We start from the raw sequence: 23,550 nt of genomic DNA, 5'->3' as shown, positions 1-23,550 counted from the left end.
ATCTCTGATTCTCTGCTTTTCTGCTGTTTTTCTGACAAGGAAAAGTTTGACAGATAAGTGAAAATTGATGCCCAGAACTGTCTCTGCAACTGTCTTCTTCTTTTCTTTTCTTTTTGTGGACAGTAACTGGTTGGGTAACCAGCTGGTTACACTCACTAGACTAGTTCTGGTCTGGTTTGGTTGGCTCCCACCAACTGAACTCGACCCACTGTGGTCTGGTTAACCAGTAATAGTCTGGTTAACTACACCCAGAGTTAGTTGGTCAAACCTGGTTCCACTAACCAGTCTAGTTAGTTAGGCCAACTAACTAGACCTCTTACCAGAGTCCAGCTAACCAGAGTTACACTAACCACCTGTCTGCCACATGTCAGTGCCACGTCAGCATCTAAGCTGGCTGCCACATGTACTGCCACATCAGCAACGCCTAGCTATCTACCACGTGTCACGTACGGACACCTTCCACGTCAACACGCTTTGCTTGCCTGTGTGCCGCGTGTCAAGACCAAGTGTCACTTCGTCAAAAATCGCCCTTGCATTTTCTCACAGCCCGCGCCCATTATCTCCGTCCGCATCTCTGTCAGATAACACGCCTGCGCCTTCGTGAAAAAGTCGCTATGCGTTAAGGCATCTCCCCACGCGTTAAAATCACCGACACCATCCTCCGTCAGACGCTCCCATCGACCTCAATACCATGTGCACCAACCCTAAGAGAGAGTCTCCGGTCGCTAAGGTCACAGAAGCTGATTGCTAGGGTTGAACAGAGGCGGAATCGTAGAGGGTAATGGAACTGCGCTTCAACGCAAATTTCCTTTGCCCCCCCCCTCTTGCGTACACCTTAAGGTCAACGATGCCTCAGTGTGGTTATGCAACTAGCTCAGCTCCTCTGGTTGACATTACTTCGACGATAAAGAAAAATATAATAAAAGTCGTCCATCTTTGGAGCAGCACCAATAACCAGTCACGTTCCCAATATCGTGCACAGCCTATTTCCACGTCAATTACTTGCTATCACACGAGAAACAAGCAGCGCACCTTCCAGTGCACCGGCCCTCAGCATAGATCTTTACTCCTCCTATACTCACGCGTCATCTAAAAACCTCCATCAGAGGCATCGCGCGTAGGCATTTCCTTCGCCATTTGCAATCTTCATGCAAGCTTTTGGGACGGCCATTCATTACCATTGCTTCATCCTGTTCTCACGTTTTTCCTCAGACCGTCACTGCCTTGAAAGGCAGCGAACCAAAGCTCCGATACCAATAAAATCATACGAAATCCCACACGCTCTGTTACGGACAACAATTTCTCTTTGATTCACTATGAATCTCCTCCGCAAAAGACAGCAAGCACACTTCCCCTTTTGCTCTCCCTCTCTCCCTCTCTCTACAAAGACAATAGGGCCCAGGACAACATGTCGGGCTGAACCCCCCCGAAGGTATTTTATTACTTGAAGAGAATCTGTCACAAAAGTTCAGCGTAGAGCTGTCTGGTACTCTCCTTTTTTCAAAACGTGAAAAATCCCCTCTATTACAAGAGCTTGAAGCTCATTTCAAATTGGCAACATGCCACTTGTCTAAAATCTAGACTAAGTCCTATTACATGCCACTAAGGGCCATTTTGGAGTCTTCAAAGCACTTGGTCACACGAACCGCCTCCTAGATGCTTGTCAGGCTCCCGTAGCGCTTAGGAAAAATAACTCTTCCTACTTGCAACAATTAATTAAAGCGCACCACCATGGCACCCATTAATTGTTAGCGCTTTGCATGCAAATAACACACTGTGGACTAATTCTAGTCACGGTGGGCGTCCCCACTGAACACATGTGCACATCTAAACAAATATATAAAATATATATATATATTTATTCTCTGGTTGATCGGAGTCAACACTCTTGATTATAATTAAGGAGCTTTGACCAAGGGTCGAGGCGCCTTAATTATAGCCAAGTCTCTCCAACCGAAGTTGGCACATCTTGGTTAACCGGGGTTAACCCTCTTGGCACATGCCAAGTCTTGTTGACCGAAGTCAACACTCTTTGATCGTAGTCAGCTCTGTAGTTCTTTGGTTAACCGCAGTTAACCCTCTTGGTAATAAACCAAGTCTCCTTGACCGAAGTCAGGTTTACTTGACTAGAGTCAAGTATCTTTGACCGTAGTCAATCCTTTGACCATTAAAATAACTCTTTGACCATAATTAACACATATAAAACTCTTTAATTATGATCAAATAAATGGTCAACTGTACTTTGACTTAGGATATTTACATTGTGGTGACATCCCCTCGGCTTCTATTCAGTTGACCTCAACTGAAAAGCTTCCTTGTAAACATCCAAAAGCTATGGATGGTCGGATAACATGTCTTCGTCCATCCACTTGGCATCTAATGCCGTATAATTCTTGAATTTTACAAGATACCTGTAAAACTCCTTACCGTATGGGCCTTTACGTACAGTATGGTACACAATTTGCTCTGGCTGAAGGACTTCCTCCAGCTCATCCACTTCTGGTTAGACAACATGACATTGGCACTGCAGGGGGGTGTTAGAATTATAGATATAATTCAGCAGTGACCAATGTAATATAATAAGCTAGTTAGGGGCACTTTTCCCTCTTTAAGAGGTGTTTTTCCCTAACCGCAGTTAGTTCACTAACTATGGTTAGTGACTACTAAGGTTTTGTCACTAGGACAAAACCTTATCTCTCTCTCATTGAGTTGTACTCTTCACACTCTACTATTGCAACTCAGCTTTCAGCTTCCAAGCTTCAAGCTCTCACTCTCTCTTGCTCTCTCTCACTCACCATTCTCTCACAGTACCATGGAGGCAAACACATATCACATAGCCTATATCATATGGTGACCAGAGGTGATTTACAAAGACTATAAAAATATGGTTAAAGAAAGAACGCCATCAGTAAGTGAAGCAACAAATTTTGTGATAGAGGAAGATAAACATTGGACCTTCTAAAGTCCAACATCAAGACTTCTAAATCATTGGCACCTCCTAGAGAGGGCGCCTTCTACTGCATCATCACTTGTGTCATGGTCTTAGATAGTACTAAGTGTGCTTCACTACACAAATACACACGCAGAGACACGCACACATGTGACTGCTACTAGATGCACATGTGCACGTTAGAGCAAGCCCTTGATCACAAATATCCCAACACTGCCCTTGATCCTGAGAATAAAATGCTCCCATGCTCTGTGAAATTAAAATCCACTCCTATTATCCAAGATTCAGGTAAAAATGTGTCTCCCAAATATTACAACTAAAAAATAAATTTAAAAATCCCCCCTATAATCCAAGAGTCAAGTTTTAAAAATTTTCCAAAAAACAACATGGTCCCTTATCAAATGGGGCATGTAGACATTAAGCAATGCAATGTGAGGGGCCAATAGATGATCCACTAAGCCATTGAGGGATTCAAGACCCCATATGCAATGAGAAAGAAAGAAAGAAAGAAAGAAAGAAAGAAAGAAATTTTATTAGTCTTCGGAAGACCGCCGATGGGTCTATGAGACTGAAAGAAAACCTGATACAAATCACAGTAAGGATGGAGCTACTAAACGAGCATCATCACCCGTGCTGAATCCTAAGTCTAATCATACATAATGGAATACATCTGGGTGTGATAATGAAAAGAAAAAAGATTGGAGCGGAGCGGAATCCTCTGTATGTCATATCGCCCTGGTTGGTGCATAGCCGGTGATGGGACGCTGGCGTCTGTCAAGGGGTGCCGTGCGTCTCGATCTCTTGGAGAAGGCTCGATGCAAGACCAGAGCCACCGTGACTCTCATGGGACATATCGCGGGTCTAAACAATGACAGGAGGTCCCCCAGAGTGATCTGTGTGTCCCCTCGATGTCTCGTGTGTCGTGCTGCGATCGTCGGGTTGGGGTCTCTGTCACGTCTACGGCTAGAGATTGGACGATCAATGTCACTCGATGGGAAGAACTCTGTGATCCTGCTCTGAGAGGTGTCTGATGGTGTGGCCAAGCCCCGCGCCTGAGTAAGTACTCTCTGTGTCAGACCCCCTCGTGAATGAAGGTCGCGAGGCATCTCTGATCTGGGTAGGCGAGGAATCTGGAAAGGGACCCGGAGCCGTCTCTGAAGAGACAGTGGTAGCGACCTCGGATCTCGTAGTACACTGGGCACTTGAAAATAAAATGCTCCTTCGACTCAACCTCCTGACAGTCGCACAATGTGCATATGCTCCCTAGGGATCCCCTCTGCTCTGCCGCTCTCTATGCAGAGGCGGTGTGATGATACTCGAAACTGTCCGATGGAGACCCGCAGTCAGTGAGGCATACGAAGCTCAGTGTACCCAGGTGGTGTGATGAATCCCTCCTCCGAAACACGAAGACAGTAATCTCTGTAGAAACTTAGCTTCACTGGAAGCTCCCTCAGCTCCAACTAGGTCCTAAAGGTGTGTAGCTACAGGAGATCCTCTTGAATTACCTGGTTGGTGTGTGGCCCGATCGGGACGGTGGGTGGGAGTACCGGAGGGGCATCTAAACTGTACTGAAAAGGAGGTATCCTATTGATGTGAAACCCTAGTCTCACAAACCATCTATGAGTCCGTGCATACTAGCATCGCTCGTCTCGCTCTGCTGCGAACCTCATGGAAGAATCGAGAGCCAACCATGGCAATCTATGTCTCCCTGATGTGCAGTCCCCATATGATCTAACCCGATGTAGATATGTGATGGTCTGAAAGGCTGCATCTAGCTGAAGTGGAGAAGCACCAAACTCGGTCTGAATGATGTGATGTGGTACATATGGTTTCCCCCCGATCATCCGTGAGAGCATGAGGATCTGTAGGTGCTCCACCCGTGTGCACTCTATCTCTGACATGTCAGGGCCCCAACAAGAGCTGCCAAACCAAGGAGTCGAAGAGAAGAGCCTTGGTCTGAGGGTCCTGGAAGTGGGAGTGGAAGCATTGTCTCTCTAGCCGAGCCAGTGAGGCTTATCCCCTACTCAGTCTGGCCTGCATCATTGGTCTCATCGTGAAGATCGGGCCGGAGAAGATGACCCCCAAGTAAGTGTATGAGGATACGATCTCAACTGGTGTCCCACCAAAAGTGAACTGCTTCCGTTGCATGTTTGCTCGAGAGGTGTTAAAGATCATGACCTTGGTCTTGCCAAGGTTGACCTCCAAATTATGGGATAAACAGAAAGCCTGCAGTGCATCCAGGTGTCGCTGGAGCCCCTCGGGTGTGGACGACAAGAGTGCCACATCATTTGCATAAAGAAGAATCTTAATGATGATCTCGGCAAGTGAGCAACCGGTCCCTCCAAAAGCCCCCATGAAAGTCTCAAGCTCATCGATGTAAAGGCCAAATAGGGTTGGTGATAAGGGACAACCCTGTTTGACCCCTATGGTATTCAAGATCTCATCTGTCCAACCTGCGCCTGTCCAAACTCGGCCTGAGACTCTCATAAAGTGCCATGACTGCCCAAATGATCTCCTAATCAAATCCCAGTGCTTGTAGGCGTGTGATGAGTCGAGCTCGAGGTATTGTGTCAAAGGCTTTGCGGAAATCCACAAAGCAGCAATATACCCTCTCCTTCCGTGATCTGGCCTCCTCTATGGCACTCCTGAGTGTGAGTATGTGATCCATAGTCCCATGGTCTCGCCTGAAACTGGCCTGACCCTCTGCTCTAAGCCCTCTCATCTCTGCGGACAGCTCTGCGGACAGGCTGACCGACGCATCCAATACTGCTGCATAGATCTTGGACATCACATGTCCAATCATGATGGTCCTGTAGTTACTTGGGTCCATGGGATCCCCTGCCTTGTGGATGGGGGTGATAGTGTTGAGTGTCGAAGTGCGAGGGAAGCTAAGGCAAACAGCGTCATTGAATAGGTTTGCTAGGATCGGGGCTAACGTGTCGATCCCATATGCGATAAACTCAGTGCATAGCCCCTCGTGGTCCTTAGCTCGGCCATTGTGTAGTTTCAATGTCGCGTCCTTGACTCCCCCTTTGGTGAACAACGTGCAAGTGGTGGGGCGAGGTGTGTGTATGAGATCTGGAGTAGGCTGGGTGGGACATCATAAAGATGACGTGCAGACGTGTGCCAAACTCCCATGTTGGTGAGGGGTGATGGAGACCTACGCTCAAGGAATCTCCGCCAAAAATCCTTAGAGTTGTTGCTGTACAAGATGTTCAGCAGCTCCTCCTCATTTCGACGAAGAAATGCCTGCTTCTTTCGACGTACGATACGTCGGTACGTGCGTACCGTGTTTGGTGTGTTCGGGAGGTGACACCTGGTTTCAAGTCGGAGTTGTCGGCGATAAGCCTTGGACTCCACATCGCAGGGTACAGAACCAAGAGGTGGTGGTCTAGTGGACCGTGTGGTGTGGGGAAAGATTTGGAGGGCAACCTCGTGGAGTGTGCGACTAATCAGGGCAGCACGGTCCTCTATGAGTGGTATGTGATCGATGTAGGGTAGGAGTCTATTTAGGTGTCCAGAGTAGGCAGGGGAGAGGCTGTGATCAAAGTGTATGTTGTGGTAGGTGTCGTGCTTCATATGTGGTGTGTGTGGTGTGGCTAAGCGTGGGGTGGCGATAGTGAAGAATAGGTATGTGTGATCAGCTCCTGGAGGGAGTGGTGCTACGGTGAAGTCGGTGATACGTGAGGTGAAGGTAGGGGATCCCATGATGTAATCTACTACACTAGTGCCCCCCCCATGTGGGAAGCAAGTAAAACCACCTGAGGAGGGCCATAGGTCAAGCCCGTTGCAGATGATGAGATCATGCATCCTGCCCAGATCAAGGAGCGCGTGTCCATATGGTGTAACAGGCCCGTGTCGGTCCGATGAGATCCTGATCATACCTGCTCCGTCTAGGTCCATGTCTGGTAGCATGATAGAGTCGTCTCGGAAGTCCCGGAGTGGTGCCTGGCGCGTGCTCGTCGTGGTATTGAAGTCCCCAACAATGAGAACTTCCCCACGAGCTGAAAGGTCTGGGATTTCTTGATGTAAGGGTGCATATGGCGATGCCTCACCCTCCTCTCGTGCCACTCTGGCGAAGTGGGATGCGTCTGGCGGGAAGTAGCATATTGCTATGAAAAGGTCACGAGTGGCTCTGTGCGTTGGATCCGGATCCACATGAATCGGGAGTGTGCGTCCTTCCTCTCAACAGAGATGGCTCCAACGAGGGAAGACCTGTACAATACTGCGACCCCGCCTGATCCCCGAACTCCTCTTGTATCCCTCGTCTCATCCCTGAAGGCTGACTCTCATGTGTAGCCACTGACTATCGGTAGTGGACGATCTGGGCTCTGGTGTGTCTCCGTGTAAAAGACTAATGTTGGTTCTGTGTAAGATTTCAAGAAGTTCCCTTAGGTTTGACCATGAGGTACCATTACAGTTCCAAATGGTGCAGGCTAGGGTCTCGAAAACCTAAGTCTCATAGGCCCCGTCCCCCTAGGGGGTATGGGTGGGAGCCCGACGGGTGTCGGTCAACAACCTACCATCTTGGACCACGGCCCATTTCCCCTCCTTGCGGGCAACATCCCGCTGCTGGAGAAGAACTCGTCGCTCCTCAATCTGTAGTGGTGTCAAATTCTCATCCATGGACAGGGTGGGGTGCTCTCGTAGAGTGGCTCGACGTTACAGTGTCGCTAGTCGAGCATGTGAATCTTTGAAGCGAATGACTAGGGGCTGCTCTCGGTTGGGGTCTCTCCCCACACGCCATGCTCCCTCTATGCCATGGTGGTGGTCACAAAGGTGATCGCCTCCTCCATGGACGTCGTCGTGGTGCTGGTGCTATCTCGCGTGATCCCTCGTGTCCGGATGTTGAGGGCCTTCGAAGCCCTCCGCTGTTGCTCCTGTATGGCGGCTAAAACGGTTGCCTTTGCGAGCTCCCGTCTCGCCACGTCCACCCACCTAGTCGTCTCTGCTATAGCCGACTATATCGTGGCTATCTATGCCTCCATCTCTGTGATTGGGGTCCCTCCAGGTGCTGCTCTCAGGGTCCTGAGCTCCTCTCGAAGCTGTGTGATGTCGTGTCTGAGCCCCTGGATAAGGGTGCCCCGCTCGTGTATAATGTGGGCCTGCTCCTGGGTGTATCGGGCCTGCTCCTGAGTGTAATGTGTTAGATCTGCCTGACGGGCCCGGATGTTGTGTATCTCAGCCAATAGGGAGTCCCAAGCATTTGGTGGGGGCCTAAGATATCCTGGTCCAGGTGGGAACTGGGTCTCGAGAGGGGTTGGAATGAAGGCGGGCTGGTGAGGTTGTACTGAGGGTGGGGACAGCGTGATCTGGGCGGGGGAGTGGTATGTAGGAGTAGCGAGGCCGGACGAGGCGATGAAGGGTGGCTGACTGAGAGGTAGAGGGGATATGAGGGAAAAGTACTATGGAGCTGTGGCTGGTGGGGCTACTTGGGAGGAGACCTGTGATGATGATGTAGGAGAGGGGGAGGAGAGAGCTGGCGTAGATGATGAGGCAGACGATGGTGGCGAAATAGTGGTGGTAACCATCGAGGTCGAGGCTATGGTGAGTGGCATGGGCTTCGGGTGGGCCCCTTTCTTTTGGGCCGCGGTGCTGTCCACTGTCAAACCGCTCCGGTTGCTGCGTTTGTTGAAGTCCTCCAGGCTGAGTTGCTTTTGTGTTTTCCCCTTGTCACCGTTCCCCTTCCCCATCTCCTCGTGTATGATCCAAAAGCAGAGCACCAAAATGCATGCCTTAGTATGTCTTGGAACTCTGTCTGTGGATGAGTTTGTGCTCTTGTAAAAAGAGAATGTCAGTCGTCCCCGAATGGTGAAGCTGGTTCTTGATGGTCGAAGGATGAAGCTGTTCTCTGATCTTGCAGTGGGTGAGAATCCCGTCCATGCTGTGAACATTCGATTTGGCAACCCTCATTGAGGAGGGGGGATCGGTGGAAAGTCCTACCTGATCTAGCAGTAGAAGAGAGGGGTCCCAACCATGGAAGGAGAGTCCACACCTGGCATAAATTATGGATGGGAGCAGCCTGCGGGAAGAGGGCGATGATCAGATGTGGAAGAGCACATTAGGGGGTTTGGGAGCTCAGGGTCCTCTCAAGTGTCCATTTTTACCTCCATCTGATATTGCTGCTTTCTGATTAAACGCGTGACATAAAATCCTCCGTGCGGGTAAGGGTTCCTGGTATGGTCTCTATCATTATACTCTTGGCCTGCAGAAACAAAGATAACCACCATATGGCATGTAAATTGGGGATTGCTGGCTTCCAATGGATGTGTAAAGCCATGCAAAGCAGCCTGCTACAGAGATTGGCCAATTCACCAATCTAGTCATATGTATCATTTCAGTTTGCATGAGGTTTGGATTCCCACAGTGCATTTTCATCACTGCTACTTGTGTTTATATGGACTTGTATGACATTTCATCTTTTGCAATGTCCATATTTTTCTGTCTATTTATTAGTGAGAATATGTTTTTTTTAAAAGAAAAGTGATATATTCCATTCAAAACGAATCATACAACAGGTGGGAGACAAAGTACTCTATCCCTAGCCTCAACAATGTGGCAAAAAAGCCATGGTGGTGGTCTAAAATGCCACGACATCCCAAAAGGGGTCAAATGAAAAAATAATGAGCAGTCCCATGTCCTCATGAAGGATAAAAGTCTCCCACGAGCTGCCAAAGAGGTGCCTGTACACCGCTCCCACTGACTCCTGAGAGTGAAGATAATCTCTGCCCAAATGGAAGCGAGAGTGTCAGCCTCCGTGCATAAATGGCCCCCAAGGACAAAAGAACATCGCGAACACCATATCCGCCATATGGTAATGCTGGAAATCACCTCCCAGGCTGACCCTGCAGGTGAAGTAGGCATGGAATCCTGAGCTGGTACAGGTACCAAAAGTAAATCCTGCGGCTCCATGATGCTGACATCTGTGGGACCCCGTCTCTGGCGACGCTGCATGAAGAAACCGTGGTCTTCTGGCTTTGACTCAAAGAGAGCAAAGGCTCCAGATCCTCTCCCCCAAAGGGCAGCGCCCCATGTCATCAGAAAGGACTCGGATGTAACATATGAGAACAACCTGAAGATACCTGTCCATACCACTCTAGAGCTGGGGCAGCTCCATAAACAATGCTTACTTGATTCCTCTGCAAGCTAACAACGCATACACAAGGAGGGTCTATCCATCTGCTGAAGCCAAGTACCCACAGGTATACCCCTATGTATAGTGAGCCAAAGAAAGTAGGAGACTTTCCTGGCTCTACTGATACCCCAAAAGTAGCTCAGCAAGAGCTCTGCAGTAAGTCCCTGTGCGTGCCAATGCTGTGAGGCAGATGGTAGGTGATGAGAGTCTCTCTGCTGAAGCCTGTAACCTGCCCTCGTCGAGTACTGGAAAAAGGAAAGAGGACGAATGCCTGCCACCGGAGTAGGCCACGCCCACTCACCTGGGTCCCAGTCGAGCTCCGCAAGAGGTTGACCTTGAAAAATCCAAAGTCTCCATCTAGGATCCTCTGCAATGGTCAACCTGGAAGGATTTGTGGCCCATTCCTTACCCAGGCAACCAATGACCCTGACTCTCTGCCAAAGGAGCTCCTGTCGATCCAGGGGCTGAGTGGGATACAATCTGTGAGAGGAGTCCGTCTCAAAATAAGTAAACGGTGCCGGTCCTAAACGAACTCCAATGCATAGCCCAGCCTCACTAAAACAACCTGACCAAGTAGAGATGGGATGAACATAGGCTGGATCTGTAAGCATATCCCTCCACTCCTGAGGAATAGCTCTCATGATCAGTAATCTGGTGGCAGCAATCTGTCCAAGTGGCCCGTGTCTATCTCTGATCTCCTCCTCTGACATCTCCACACCTCCCCTGAACCAATCTCCGACTGTCACAACCCCGTGAGCATGCCATCTGGCCAAGGGAGTCCTAAGTTCTGTACCAGGGGAAGATCCCTGATACCGAACCAGGGGGTTATGATAAAGTGGCTGTCGCGGGCAATTTCCTCTCTGGAGGAGGGAACTACTCTGATGCGGTGCTGTCGAAAATGATCCCATATCTGAATAAGCCTTTTCACAAGTGGTGAGGAAGGCTGAGAATGCTGGTCCGTCAGGAAGATCCAACTGACTCTACCTGCCCACTGGCTTGCTGCTCTGGGGGTGCACTGGTGAATCCCATGCAGTAGGAACTGCTTCCACGGCTGATCTCCTGGAGTCAAACCTCTAACAAGAAGTTTGACTAAAAGGGCTCTGCTCTGCATCTCAGGATCAAGAACCCCAAGTCCTCCCTGTGAGGAGGGTAAAGTGATAGTATCCCATGAAACCCTGGCCCTAGTGTCCTCAGAACCGTCGCCACCACTCCACAGAAATTTCTGGAGCAATCTCCTCACCTGACGGATCGAGTCAGCATGAAAGCACCAACATGACGCAACGTACCACATAGTCGCTAGTAGAACCTGGTTGAGTACCAGCACTCTTCCGGCCAAAGAAAGTCTAGCCGTACTCCAATAGGCTAGCTTTCTCCGGATGCTCTCAAGAACTGGGGCAAACTATTGTGTCGGGGACACCTCAATGCCAACCTGGAAGCCTAGATATCTCGTGGAGGTGCCTCTGGGAATCCATACAAAGCCTCTGTCTCCTCCCCATGCTGGGGTATCTTGCTGAGCTCCAGTCCATATGCCTTTTGATTTGTTCCAATTGACAAGTCTCCCTAAGGCTAGGCAGAACTTGTCAATTGAAACCACAGCAATAGCGAGACTATACGCATCTCCTCTGACTGTTAGTGCCGTGTCGTCAGCAAACTCAGTGTCCAGAAGCTCCTGCTCCTGCCGGATAGGCAGATGGAGGCCCAAAGTGCCATGACTGGTAGCCTGCATAAAGTATCCCATAGCCTCCGCTACGAAAAGGAAAAGGTAAGGTGCAAGCGGGCATCCCTGTCGTACCGATCTGGATAGCTGAAAAGCCGGTCCTCTGCCTCCACAGACCACCATCCTGCTAGAAGAGTGGGAGTAAAGTGAGGAGACCCAAGAAATCCATCTCATAGTGCCCTCCAAGAAACCCCAGTCCACCCTATCATAAGCCTTCTCAAAATCGAGAAGAAGAACTGCAATCTCCTGCTGACTCTCCTTCGCCCAGTGAGTGGCCTCCCAAAAAGTGAAGATGTTATCCAAGATACTCCGATCTTGGAAAAATCTTGTCTGTGTAGCTCTGATGATATCTGGCAGGATAGGCTTTAGGCGAAGAGCCAAGGTCTTCGCTAGGATCTTGTAGGCTGTCCCTAGAAGTGTAATGGGTCTCCAATTACGTAGGACTGTCTTGTCTCCCCCTTTCGGGATGAGACACATCATACCTGTGCATAATGTCTCGCCCAAAGATCCTGTATCGAGAGCCTCTGAAAAGGCAGAGAGTAAATGAGGCCCAATCGTATCCCAAAGAGCTCTAAAAAGAAGTGGCGACAAACCGTCCTCCCCCGGGCATCTGTCTCTGGGCAGCTCATGTAACGCGTCCGTGATCTCCAGGAGTGATAGTGGGCTATCCAAAACATGACTCATCCTGTCTGAGACCATCAGGGGGACATGGCTCCAAATCTCCTCTCTGGCTCTGATCATCTCCTCGGTGACTGGATCGGCGGTGTAAAGAGTGGAATAGAAATCAGAAGTGATCTCAACAAGACGGTGAGGGTCCGTCTGAAGAGACCCGGCCTCATCCACAAGTCTACGAAGACTATCCGAAGAGTATCTCTGACCCACTGCCCTGAAGAACTCTCTAGAGCATCTATCCCCCTTCTGAATCCAGAAAGTCTGCTGGGAGTAAAACCTGAACTGGTCCCTCCTGCCCTGAATCTCCTCTAGTCTCTCTTAAGCCTCCGAAAGCTGCCCTCTGATGAAAAGAGAATGAGGAAAACTCTGAATCAATCTCTGAAGTCTAGATACCTCCGCTCTTGCGTTCCAATCTCTGATTCTGAGCTTTTCGTTCTCCTCTTTTGCCCTCAACTGGTAGGCCATGCTGACTCTAGCCAAAGCCCCCTCTACCCACATCAACCAGCCCTGATCCACAGGAGTGTCCTTTGACAACCAAGCCTCTCTCAACCGTTCCACGAACTTTGTGTCTTGAAAAACAAAGTCTGGAACTCTCACAGAGCCTGTGCTCTCCAATCGAGAGGTAGGAAGAATCTGTAATAGGACTGGAGCATGGTCAGATAAAACATAACCCGGGCAGATCCCAATCTGTCCTCCTCTGGCCTGGCCCCATTGGCCAATATAAAACTTGTCAAGTCTGACCAAAGAAAGAGAGCCATGGAAAACCCCGGACCAAGAGAACTGAAGATTGCTGTCAGCCAAGTGACGAAAGTCGTCCAATCGAGCTGCATCATGAAGTCCAGCATGCAAAACAAAACTATCCCACTCCGCTCTCTCCCTATCAGAAAGGCCACCCTCTGTCTGACCCCACTTGTCTTTAGAGAATTCAACCATGTTGAAATCTCCTCCAACAATCTAGGTGTCTGCCTGAGGAAGGGACTCTCTGAGCTGTCTCCAAAAAGTACGTGTGTGGGCTGGATTCGTGGGAGCATACACATTGAGAACACCAACTGCTGTGCTCTCAATATGAAGAATAACATAGCATGCTCTGCTCTCCACTAGTGTACCCTCTTGGGTGATCTATGAGGCCCACCTAGCTGAAAGTGAAATGCAAACTCCTCCCCTCGTGCCATCCGTTGGGCTCCAATATGTCTGGCTCTGTCCTCTGAGTAAGGATCTGCATCTGTCAATCCTGTCTTGGGAGAGCTTATGCTCCTGGATAAGCACAATGTCTGGAGGGGACCCTGAGGAAATAAACCGAAGGGAGTCCCTAAGCAACTGCAATGTAGGAACTCCCAATCTACGACCATCTGCATCTGAGGTAAATCTGCGGCCGTTCAGTCCTCTCACATTCCAAGAAATGATGGACAACCTAGACATCGGATGGAAGTGAGGGTGTGCCAGTGGCAACGGCACAAAACTCTCTCTCTGACGGCGCAATCCAAAGTTGGTCTCTGATCAAACTCCAAATCTGCCCCAACTCATGTAAAATGGCTCCATCCAAGGGAATAGTACTCTGGCGCGAATTGAGGAGCTGAAAGTCAAACCAACCAGCACTCCTGGGCAAATCAAAGTCTCTCTGAATCTCAAAGAACAGAAACAGAAAGGCCCTGCCACCGAAGCCAGGTCGAAGAGTTCTAGGGCAAGAATGAATCTGCGAGCCGACAATACGGTGAACCGATGAAAACTGAGTCATGCACATGAGCTGTCTAGCAATCTCGCTATCAAGTAACTCAGCTGACCAGCTTTCGCTCCCCCGAGATCGAAAGCTACCTGCGGAGAAACGAAGAACGTGCCCCTCTCTGGAGAGAGTAATAGATCCCAAGTACTCCTCTACCTCCTCTGACCGTCGGCAAAACACCGGTAGAAGTTCCAATTGAGTGAGGGAGTCTGTGATAACCCCTCGAGCCAAAAAGGGCCAAAACTCAACGGGCAGATCTCTGTCAACCATCCTTGGGTCAGGTCTAGGAGTCAAAAGAGCTGAAAAGGGCTGAGCCGTCCTGACTCTGCTCCTGGAATAGGTGAGAGGGAGAGGAAGAATCTGCGACGAGGTGCCTGTCCGCGTGGGTGACTGATACTCTCGCTCGATCTCGTCTGCTAGGAACTCTGAAGTGAGTCTGACCCTCGTAACACCTGTACCAACAAGTGACTGAGCATAGGAAAGTCTAGCACCTGATGGGATGAAGTGAGTCTGACCCTCGGAACACCTGTACCAACAAGTGACTGAGCATAGGAAAGTCTAGCACCTGATGGGATGACTGTACCTGCCACGCTAGCCATGTGCTCCACAGCTCTGCGACAAGAGCTGACCTCATCAGGAAGTCTAGGGAAAAGCATCCAAAAAGAGACCCGACGCGGTCCCGGGGAAGTAGTACTGAAGTGCTTCCACCAAGGCCACAAATGGATGACTCTGCTCTGAAACTGAATCGGTGAGCTCATAAGTACTCTTTGAGCTTGCTCTGCAGACTGAAGGCCAAAAGAAAAGTACCCTCTGCCAAGCAATCGGAAAGCCGTAAGTGAGACACCCAATGAGGCCGTGCTGGTGTACACCCAATCACGTAACTGTTGGCCTCTACCGGGTAGAAAGCCAATGATGTGCATCAAACGAAAACCCTCCTCTGCTACCTCAATCATCTGCACAATGTCAGGAGGAAAAGAAACTGTGACTTCAATCTCCTCAGGTTCGGCGACGGGAGTGGCATTAGTGTCCTCCATTGTCTCAGCTTGCGCTGTCCTGAGGGGAGGAGCTACCTTTGCTGAAAATACCCACCAAGAACTCGCAACCAACCTCTAGAATCCCCAAAAAACCCCTGGTTAAAGAATGCCCCAAACTTCAGCTTGCGTGGAATGAAAACAGGCCGCTCAATGCTGAAGCAGAAAGCTCCGCCAATGTCTGGAAGCAGCCCAGGAACTCAGCTCCCCGAAACACGAGCAACAGCCCCGGAGAGGGGGCCCTGAAGCAGCCCAGCCTGAAGCGCAAGGGAGGGGCAGACAACAGCTAGTGGCAGCCTGAAGGGCGGCCTAGATGGCAGCCTGAAGGGGCAACCTGAAGGGCAAGGGGAGCTCGACCAGCAGGGCGCGACCAGCAGCAGCCAGTCGGGCTGAAGGGGGGGCACAACGCGAGCGGGCTGAAGGGGGGGCTCGACCACCAGGGCACGACCTGCAGCAGCCAGGCGTGACAGCGGGCCGAAGGGGGGCGCGACGCGAGAGGGCTGAAGGGGGGCGACCTGAGCAGGGCGCTGCCAAGGGAGCCTGCGCGGCCAAGGCAGCAGGGCGCTGCCAAGGGAGCAGGGTGCGGCCAAGGGGCAGGGCGCTGCCAAGGGCTGGGAGATGGCGACGGGCGGTGGCGGGCAGCAGCAGACGGGAGCTCCTCCAAGATCAATATAATTTTTAAGCAGCTATCTGTGAGAATATGTTTGGCATCTTGCATGACATGTTTAAAAAGTTGAGGGACATTTTTCCTTATTCATGTAGACTCTGAGTTGTGATATTTTATACAGAATGTTTTGCCAAAATAACATTTTCACTCAGTCATATTAAAGCTAATCTGCAAATGTTTCAAATGCATTGCCAGTCACATTATTTGTTATTAATTTTACCCTATTAAAGTTGATACTTATCTTGATCTATTGCTTGGCAGTTCGAGACATTGCCTCTCAGCATGTATCTACTATTGTCAATCGGCTGCTCGTTCTGATAAGCTATCCCTTCTCTACGGTGAGCTATATTTTCTTATCCTTTTCCAATAGTACTATTACAATTATATACAAATACTATAAAAGTATAATCTGCATAATATTGATTTTAATACTATGGACAGAAACTATGATTTAGAAGTGGGTTCCAGAGGCATAGTTTTGTTGAAATAGAGCAAGGCATGCATATGTGGCAATAGTCAATGGGCTGCCACAGTTGAGCCACCCCACTGTCGCCTACAACAAAGTACAAGCTATGAGCCACACACAGAATCCAAACAATATGGGAAACCTTTCTGTGAAAGTGAGCCTGTACATATACAATAGAAGCATCACTTGTAATAGTGAGAAGACCCACCTTGAAATGGCCGTCTGTGAAGGAGCAGAGATAGTATGACACCTGATGGCCTTTGGATGGCACACAAAAGGTTGTGCCAAGGCAAGTAGAAATGACTGTCTATGTGACGAGTACTTGTTTGGTAGCTTGCGTGTCATGTCCAAAATTTTGATCGGTGCCCTTAAACGATCCTGGTTGACAAAAGAAGGCCTTGTAGATTGTTGAACAATATGGCATCAATACCATTTTTCTCCTTGATTTGCATGTAAGGTCGACCATAGAGAAGTGTGTGTTCTTTAATCAATACCATTTTCCTCCTTGATTTGCATGTAAGGTCGACCATAGAGACGTGTGTGTTCTTTACTTTCTACTTCACCTAACCTCCTTCAAACATGATCCTAGCTGTTTGGTTAGGTATAATATGGCATCAATACCATCTTTCTCCCTGATGTGCATGTAAACCCGACAATATAGAAGTGTATGTTCTTCACTTTCTACTTCCAGTACTCGACATATCTTGCATGTTTTGTCTTCTTCTGGGCGCTCTGGCTTTTTCCGCCTACCCCTTCCCACTTCTAGATTGTGTCAGCTGGTCCTCATTTTGCAATATTATGTGTCTCTTGAAGACTGAGATATCTTCTTTGAGGTAATTTGTCTCCTTTGTTTTTATTTTTTCATTTACTCATAATCTTGTTTAAATCGCTTACAAACTTCTTTCTTTTCTTTGTTCTTTCGCTTGTTTATAAAACATTGTAAGATTGGATATATTATAGTCTTATGAAGGTATATATATAATCTTGTCTCTCATATCTGAGCATAGGATGATATCAATTGTTGTATATTAGATCAAAGCATGTATAAAAAGTGTACATGGTTGCTCAATGGCTCGGTCCAATGAACATTGCTATCATATCCAGGGGCTTTCCACCAACTTTTCAAGGTATAGAAGATGGTCTTTATTAAAAATCATTAGTTTACAACATTAAATTAAAAGAACTAACCAAATAATTTAAAGTTACAATCTCCTCTGCTTCTCTTTCATCAAATCCTTGTTTGCAGAGGTTAATGGAGCTTTTGCATATGTTTCTCTATATCTCTTGTGTCCACTACATTACAATCCATAGAAATCCATGTGCCATGCTTATTTTTCTAATGCATGCATCTCATGTAACAAATTCCATGCACAATTTAATCTGCCTTATCAAACATTCTATGATATCCCACGTTGGGTATAGGAGATTATCAAGAATTTCCTTTTTCGAGTTTTTTGGTACCCACATGGTCTTTGTTTTGTGAATGAAGAATTATTTGAAGCAATGTAAATACAATGGAGGACATGAACAAACTCACACCCACAAATTTTACATTGAATGTAAATCTCAATGATGATTGAATAGCAAACCTGATTGTCATCCTAAATGTATCTACAACGAATGGATCATGAAGAGGCCATTTTGGAATATCAAAATTAGCTAGGGGAAGCAGATGAAGGCTTCCATATGCACCTTCTCTTTGGGATGCTTGGTATATAAAAAGACTTTTTCAAGGAGACAGGGTGAGAACCTTAACTCTCCAATGTTTGCATGGAAAGCTTGAAATGTTCGTGTGAGACTCTCAAAGGGTTGGCTTTTGGCTTTAGTGGAAGGACCTATGTCTACAGAGTAACCAAGCAATGATTCTCTCTCTTTCTCTCTTTCTCTCACAGCGGGTACTTTGAGAATCCACTTTTAAGTGTCGTTGAGGTGAAGTGCAGGTGGAGAGTGAGTGAAACTAAGGTGAATGCCCCTACGGAGGGCAGGCAGGATCGTACAAAGTGCGAGTAGAAATGTACTAATGGAGAATGAGTGAAACAAAAAGAGAGGGGAGTACGGAAGGCACATGGGAGACTGAGAAGGGTAGGGAGGAGCTACAAGGGACAGACAAGAGAATAGTGTGGCAGCCGTAAAAGAGTATGGGCAGTTGTACTTCTGTATGGAATGAAATGTAGAGGCTAGGGTTTACAATAGAAGATGGAGGTGAGGGCATATGGCAAGCGAGTGGAGCAATCGATGGGACAAAGAAATAAAGTTTATTAAAGTCTTCGGAAGACCGATGGGTCTATGAGACTGATAGAAAACTGCTACAACAAGCAGAAAGGGTGGAGCTACTAAAAGAGCATCATCACCCATGCTGAATGCTAAGTGCTAAATAGTGCATAGTCATATCATTAGTAATGGCATCATCGTCGTCGTCATCGTCGTCATCATCATCATCATCATCATCATCATCATCATCATCATCATCATCGAGTCAATCACCATCAATCACCATCAAGGCTGGTTGGCTCTCTTCAATGTAATGCGCCCCCAGAAGGGTATATGTGTGTCAGAGAGGTACCGATGTGTAGCCAGTGATGGAGCGCTGGCGACTGTCTATGGGTGTTGCTCGTTTCGGTCTCCTGGCAATGACTCTACTCCTGACTAAGGCTATCGTAACCCCTATGGGTCGTGTCCAAGGCCTAAACATGGATGGGAGGTCGATCAATATGATCTGCATGTCCATCCCCTGTCGAGTGCGGCGTGCCTCAGGATCTGGATCTTTGCTGCGCCTGCTATCAGTGGCTGCGAGGCTCATGTGATCTAACTGGAAGAACTCTGTGATCCTACTCTGAGAAGGGTCGGGCCATGTGCTTGAGAGTAAGTGCTCCTTATGGCGGACAGCCTCATGCATGAAGGCAGCGAGGCATCCCTGGTCTGGGTATGAGACAAATCTGGATAGTGGCCCAAAATCGACCCCAAAAAGGCAATGGTATCGATCACAGATCTCATAGTACACAGGTCATTTGAACGCGAAGTGCTCCTTTGACTTCACCTCCTGTCGACCACATAATGTGCATAGGTGTCTCTCCCTGGGTATCCCCTCAGCTCGTCTGTTGTTGGTGTGATGAGACTCAAAACTGCCCGATAGAGATCCTTAGTGAGTGTGGCAAGTGGATCCGAGTGTACTCTGGTGGGACAATGAAGCACTCCTCAGGATGCGTAGGCAGCAGTCGCTGTAGAAACTGAGCTTCACTGGAAGCTCTCTCGGCTCCAACCAGGTCCTGAATGTGTGCAACTGTAGTAGATCCTCTCGAATGACCTGGTTGACCTCATGGTATCCTAGCGAGATAGATGGAGCATCTAAGCTGTACTGGAAGGGATGCAGTTTGTCTATGTGAAGCCCCAATCTCTCGAACCACCTACGTTCCTAGTACATGCTCAGGTTCCATATATCCAGGTAACCTGGCGGCTCTCTGATGAGATGTAAAGAGCTCTCGTATTTGTGTCTATCAAGTTGTCTCTCGATGCGGTGGAGGGCGTGGTCTCCTCGATCTCTGGATCCGGTGGGCTACGTCAAGGGTGATCCCTTGTCTCTGGCAATCACCTCTAAGGAGGGCTGAAATAGATTGAACCTCGATTGTGCATGCTCTGGTCCCTATCCGTGCCGCACGTGGAGTGTATGTCTCTCCTCTGGTGGCATCATGGTGGACACTCCCATAGCTAATCCATGATGCTCTCATCTCATCAGGTCCTCTCCCTTAGCCTCATCGGCAGTTGACTCAGATGCATAGAAGTTTGTAACAAGTGTATGTGCCCTGTTGATCTCGGTGACCTGTGGCATCAGTCCCTGTTGCTCTTTGGTCTGTCGTATCAGTATATCTCTGTGCGTCGTATCTCAATCAAATAGAGCCCCACACAAACCTGATCGGGAAAATGGATCAATCGTGTAAGTGGACCAAAGCCATGCCCCTCTTGAAAGAGGCAGCCATGGAAACCTACGTCGCTTCGCTATATTGGACTCGTACTGTCTGACACGGTGTAGATAGGTAATGGTCTGGAATGCCGCATCTAGTTGCAATGGAGACGCGCCGAATTCAGCCTGAATGATATGATGTGGCACTGATGGCTTGCCTCAGATCAGCCATGATAGCAAGAGGATCTGTAGTCGCTCTACTTGAGCCCACTTAGTGTTTGAGAGATCCGGCCCCCAACAAGGGCTGCCATACATGCGTGCTTATCGAATCCGAGCCTTGGTCCGAGGGTCCTGAAAGTGTGAGTGGAAGCTCTGTCTCTCCAAGCGAGCAAGTGAGGCAACCCTTTGCTCAAACGGGCCTGCATTGTTGGCCTCAAGTGAAAGATGTGGTTGGGGTGAGGAGTCGGAGGTAGGGAATGGGAGGTTTTAGGAAGCTGCAGCCATGAAATTCTCATCTCTACAATTCTGACAAGCTGAGATTTGAAGTTCAAGATGGGACAACTCTTAAAGAAAGTGGTTTGGGAGAGAGCTTTCCGAAGGAAGTGGAATTTTGTACCTCTGTGGGCTTTGTGACCGGAGTAGAGGGCTAAGGGAGAAGTCCCCAAGCCTAGGCAATGTTCTATTTGATGGGCTATACTATAACAAAATAGAGAAAGGAAGAAAGATGTATTAATGTTTGTAGAAGACCTCACGGGCGTATGAGACAAAATACACACCAAAAAGTAGTTGCTCCATCTCTAAGTATCAGAGTGTCGGGGAGTGCACATGGCATCTCTCAAAGAGTGCATAAAGCAGCTCCAAAATTATGGTAAAGCATAACTATGTTGTATACTTATCATAACCTTGCATCAGTTTAAGTTTGAGAGCCTTTAGGCTTAGGTTTGATAATCGATGCTTTGTCCTTCCTAGTAGACCACCCATTTGCCTGCTTTCTTGGCTTCCTTCACTTTGCTAAGTTCAGTAGCTCTTTGTTTGAAAGTTGGGTCGGGGTAAGCTCTTCACATATCCAAATCTTTGTGCCCTTCAGCTTGTGGGTTTGTCGAAAAATCTTTATTGTACTTGAAAAAGACTTGTATCTATGTTCCCTTTTGATTGATATTCCCCCTATCATCTTGATCTCATTCAGCTTGCGGTATTTTCTGCCTGAAGCAATCTATTTTATCTTTTGTGCTCTCCTTCACCAAGACAACCATCCGGGAATACCCCCATGCGTAGGATCATTTTGTTATTGATTCCAGCTTCCTATTCTTTCACTTCCACATAAACGTCAGCGTTGTTCACCTTGCTGTTGACATCAACAATCATCTCTTGTTTCATTGACTTCACCTAAGTTTTGATGGTTGTAGATTGGGCACCTCTTTGTTGAAACTAACTCCCGAGTTGGGCACACACACACACACACACACACACACACACACACACACAGATGTATTAAGGCCTACGAGACAAAGTACCAAAGTAACTCATACAAGCCGCTATGGGCTGAAGCAAAGGGCTCACTAAGGCCCTTGCAGAAAGTTGGACTGCTAAACTAGTAAGCAAAATAGCAGAGTAGCAAAAAAGCAGAAGAGTAGCAAGTGCTCAGAGCTAATGCTCCTAGTACACGCCCAGGCAACGCCCAGGCTCCATACATCCAGGTACCCTGGTGGCTCTCTAATGGGATGTAAGGAGCTCTCGTATCTGTCTCTTGATGCGGTGGAGGGCGTAGTCTCCTTGATCTCTGTATCCGATGGGCTACATCAAGGGTGACGCCTTGTCTTTGGCGGCGTTTTCTAAGAAATAGACTAGACCTTGATCGTGCGTGCTCTGGTCGCTCTCCGTGTAGCATGTGGGGTGTGTGCGTCTCATCTAGGAGCATCGTGTGGAGACTCTTACTACTAATCCATGATGCTTTGATTTCATCAAGCTCCTCTTCTTAGCCTCCCCAGCAGTAGACTCAGATGCATAGAAATTTGTGACACGTGTCTATGCTCTGTCGATCTTGGGGACCTACGGTATCGCTCCCTACTACTCTCTGGCCTGTCGCATCATTGTATCTCTCTGTCGTCGTATCTCGATCAAATAGAGCCCAACACAAACCTGGTCGGCAAAATGGATCATCCATGTAAGCGGACCAAAGCGATGCCCCTCCTCAAAGAGGCAATGATATCGCCATCACATCTCATAGTAGAATGGATAGACACATAAAAGGTGCTCCTCTGTCTCGACCTCCCCCATCTAGCATAGTCTGCAGATCCTCTGCTCTCTGGGTATTTCTACAACTCTCCCTGCCTCAATCCTCACAACTGATTTGATCTCATCGATGTAGAGTCCGAAAGAGTCGGTGAAAAGGGGTATCCTTGCTTCACTCCGATGGTTCTCTCAACCCAATCTCATAGACCTCATGGGGAACGAAATTTGCCTCTGACAGGCTCGTATAGGCTCATCACCCTCCAAAAACATGACCTGTGGAATCTACATCTCCTAAAGTTTCCTGATCATATGAGATCGTGGGACGGTGTCGAAGGCCTTCTGGAAGTCTACAAAGCAAGCCTAGACTTTTTGGAGCTTAGACCTCGCCTCCTAAATGATAGCCCGCAGGGTGAAGATGTGATTTAGAGTGGAGTGATGTCTCTAGAATCATGTGCCCTAGAGCCCGTTGCCCATGTGCCTCTGTGTACCCACTGATCTCCCTCTCTAAAACCAACAAGCTTGGCTAGTGTATGGCCAATCACAAGAGTGTGGTAGTTCCCAATGTCCATGGCATCTCCCGCTTTGTGTATTGACGCAATGGTGGTAGTGCTACAAGCAGGTGGAAAATCGTGGCAAAGAGCGTGGTTGAATATATGTGCTAAAACCGGAGCCAAAACCTCTTGACCATGTGCGAAGTGCTGAGTCCATAGTCCCTCATGATCCTGAGCTCTCTAGTTATGGAACCGACAGAGTGCAAGCCTGTACATTCTGTGCAATGAACAAATGACAAGTAGTGGGCCTGGCCATAGAGGACATGTCAGGTCATGCCTACACCGGGACATCATAGAGTGAGCTCGCATATGTATGCCAGACATCTCGATCCGTGATAGGATAGGGGGCTTCCCCTCAGATAGAAGCCCCCACCCAATGGTAGGATCTCCCCCTTGAAATGATCGGATCACCTCACCCACCCTATGTGTGAGGACAGCCCACCCAATGGTAGGATCTCCCCCTCGAAATCATCGGATCACCTCATCCATCCTATGTGTGAGGAAAGCCCAC

General features: G+C 48.5%; 1 protein-coding gene across 4 annotated transcripts in view; it reads left to right on the top strand.

Moving 5' to 3' along the window:
• The window catches only part of MET18 (ARM repeat superfamily protein), a 202,884-nt gene that overhangs the window by 168,422 nt on the left and 10,912 nt on the right, over window positions 1–23,550 (top strand). For all 4 annotated transcript variants that reach the window (XM_087393875.1, XM_087393876.1, XM_087393874.1 and 1 more), the window contains exon 17: window positions 16,154–16,230. In XM_087393875.1, coding sequence (XP_087250001.1) covers window positions 16,154–16,230 — 77 coding nt within the window. The remainder of the gene's footprint in view (window positions 1–16,153; window positions 16,231–23,550) is intronic.

This window comes from Dipteris shenzhenensis, chromosome 22, assembly GCF_047967505.1.
Source record: "Dipteris shenzhenensis isolate YYH24624 ecotype China chromosome 22, Dip_SZ_1.0, whole genome shotgun sequence".
NCBI classification, from domain to species: domain Eukaryota; kingdom Viridiplantae; phylum Streptophyta; class Polypodiopsida; order Gleicheniales; family Dipteridaceae; genus Dipteris; species Dipteris shenzhenensis.
The sequence above is the reverse complement of the archived record's forward strand: the minus strand, read 5'-3'. Positions and strand labels throughout refer to the sequence as shown.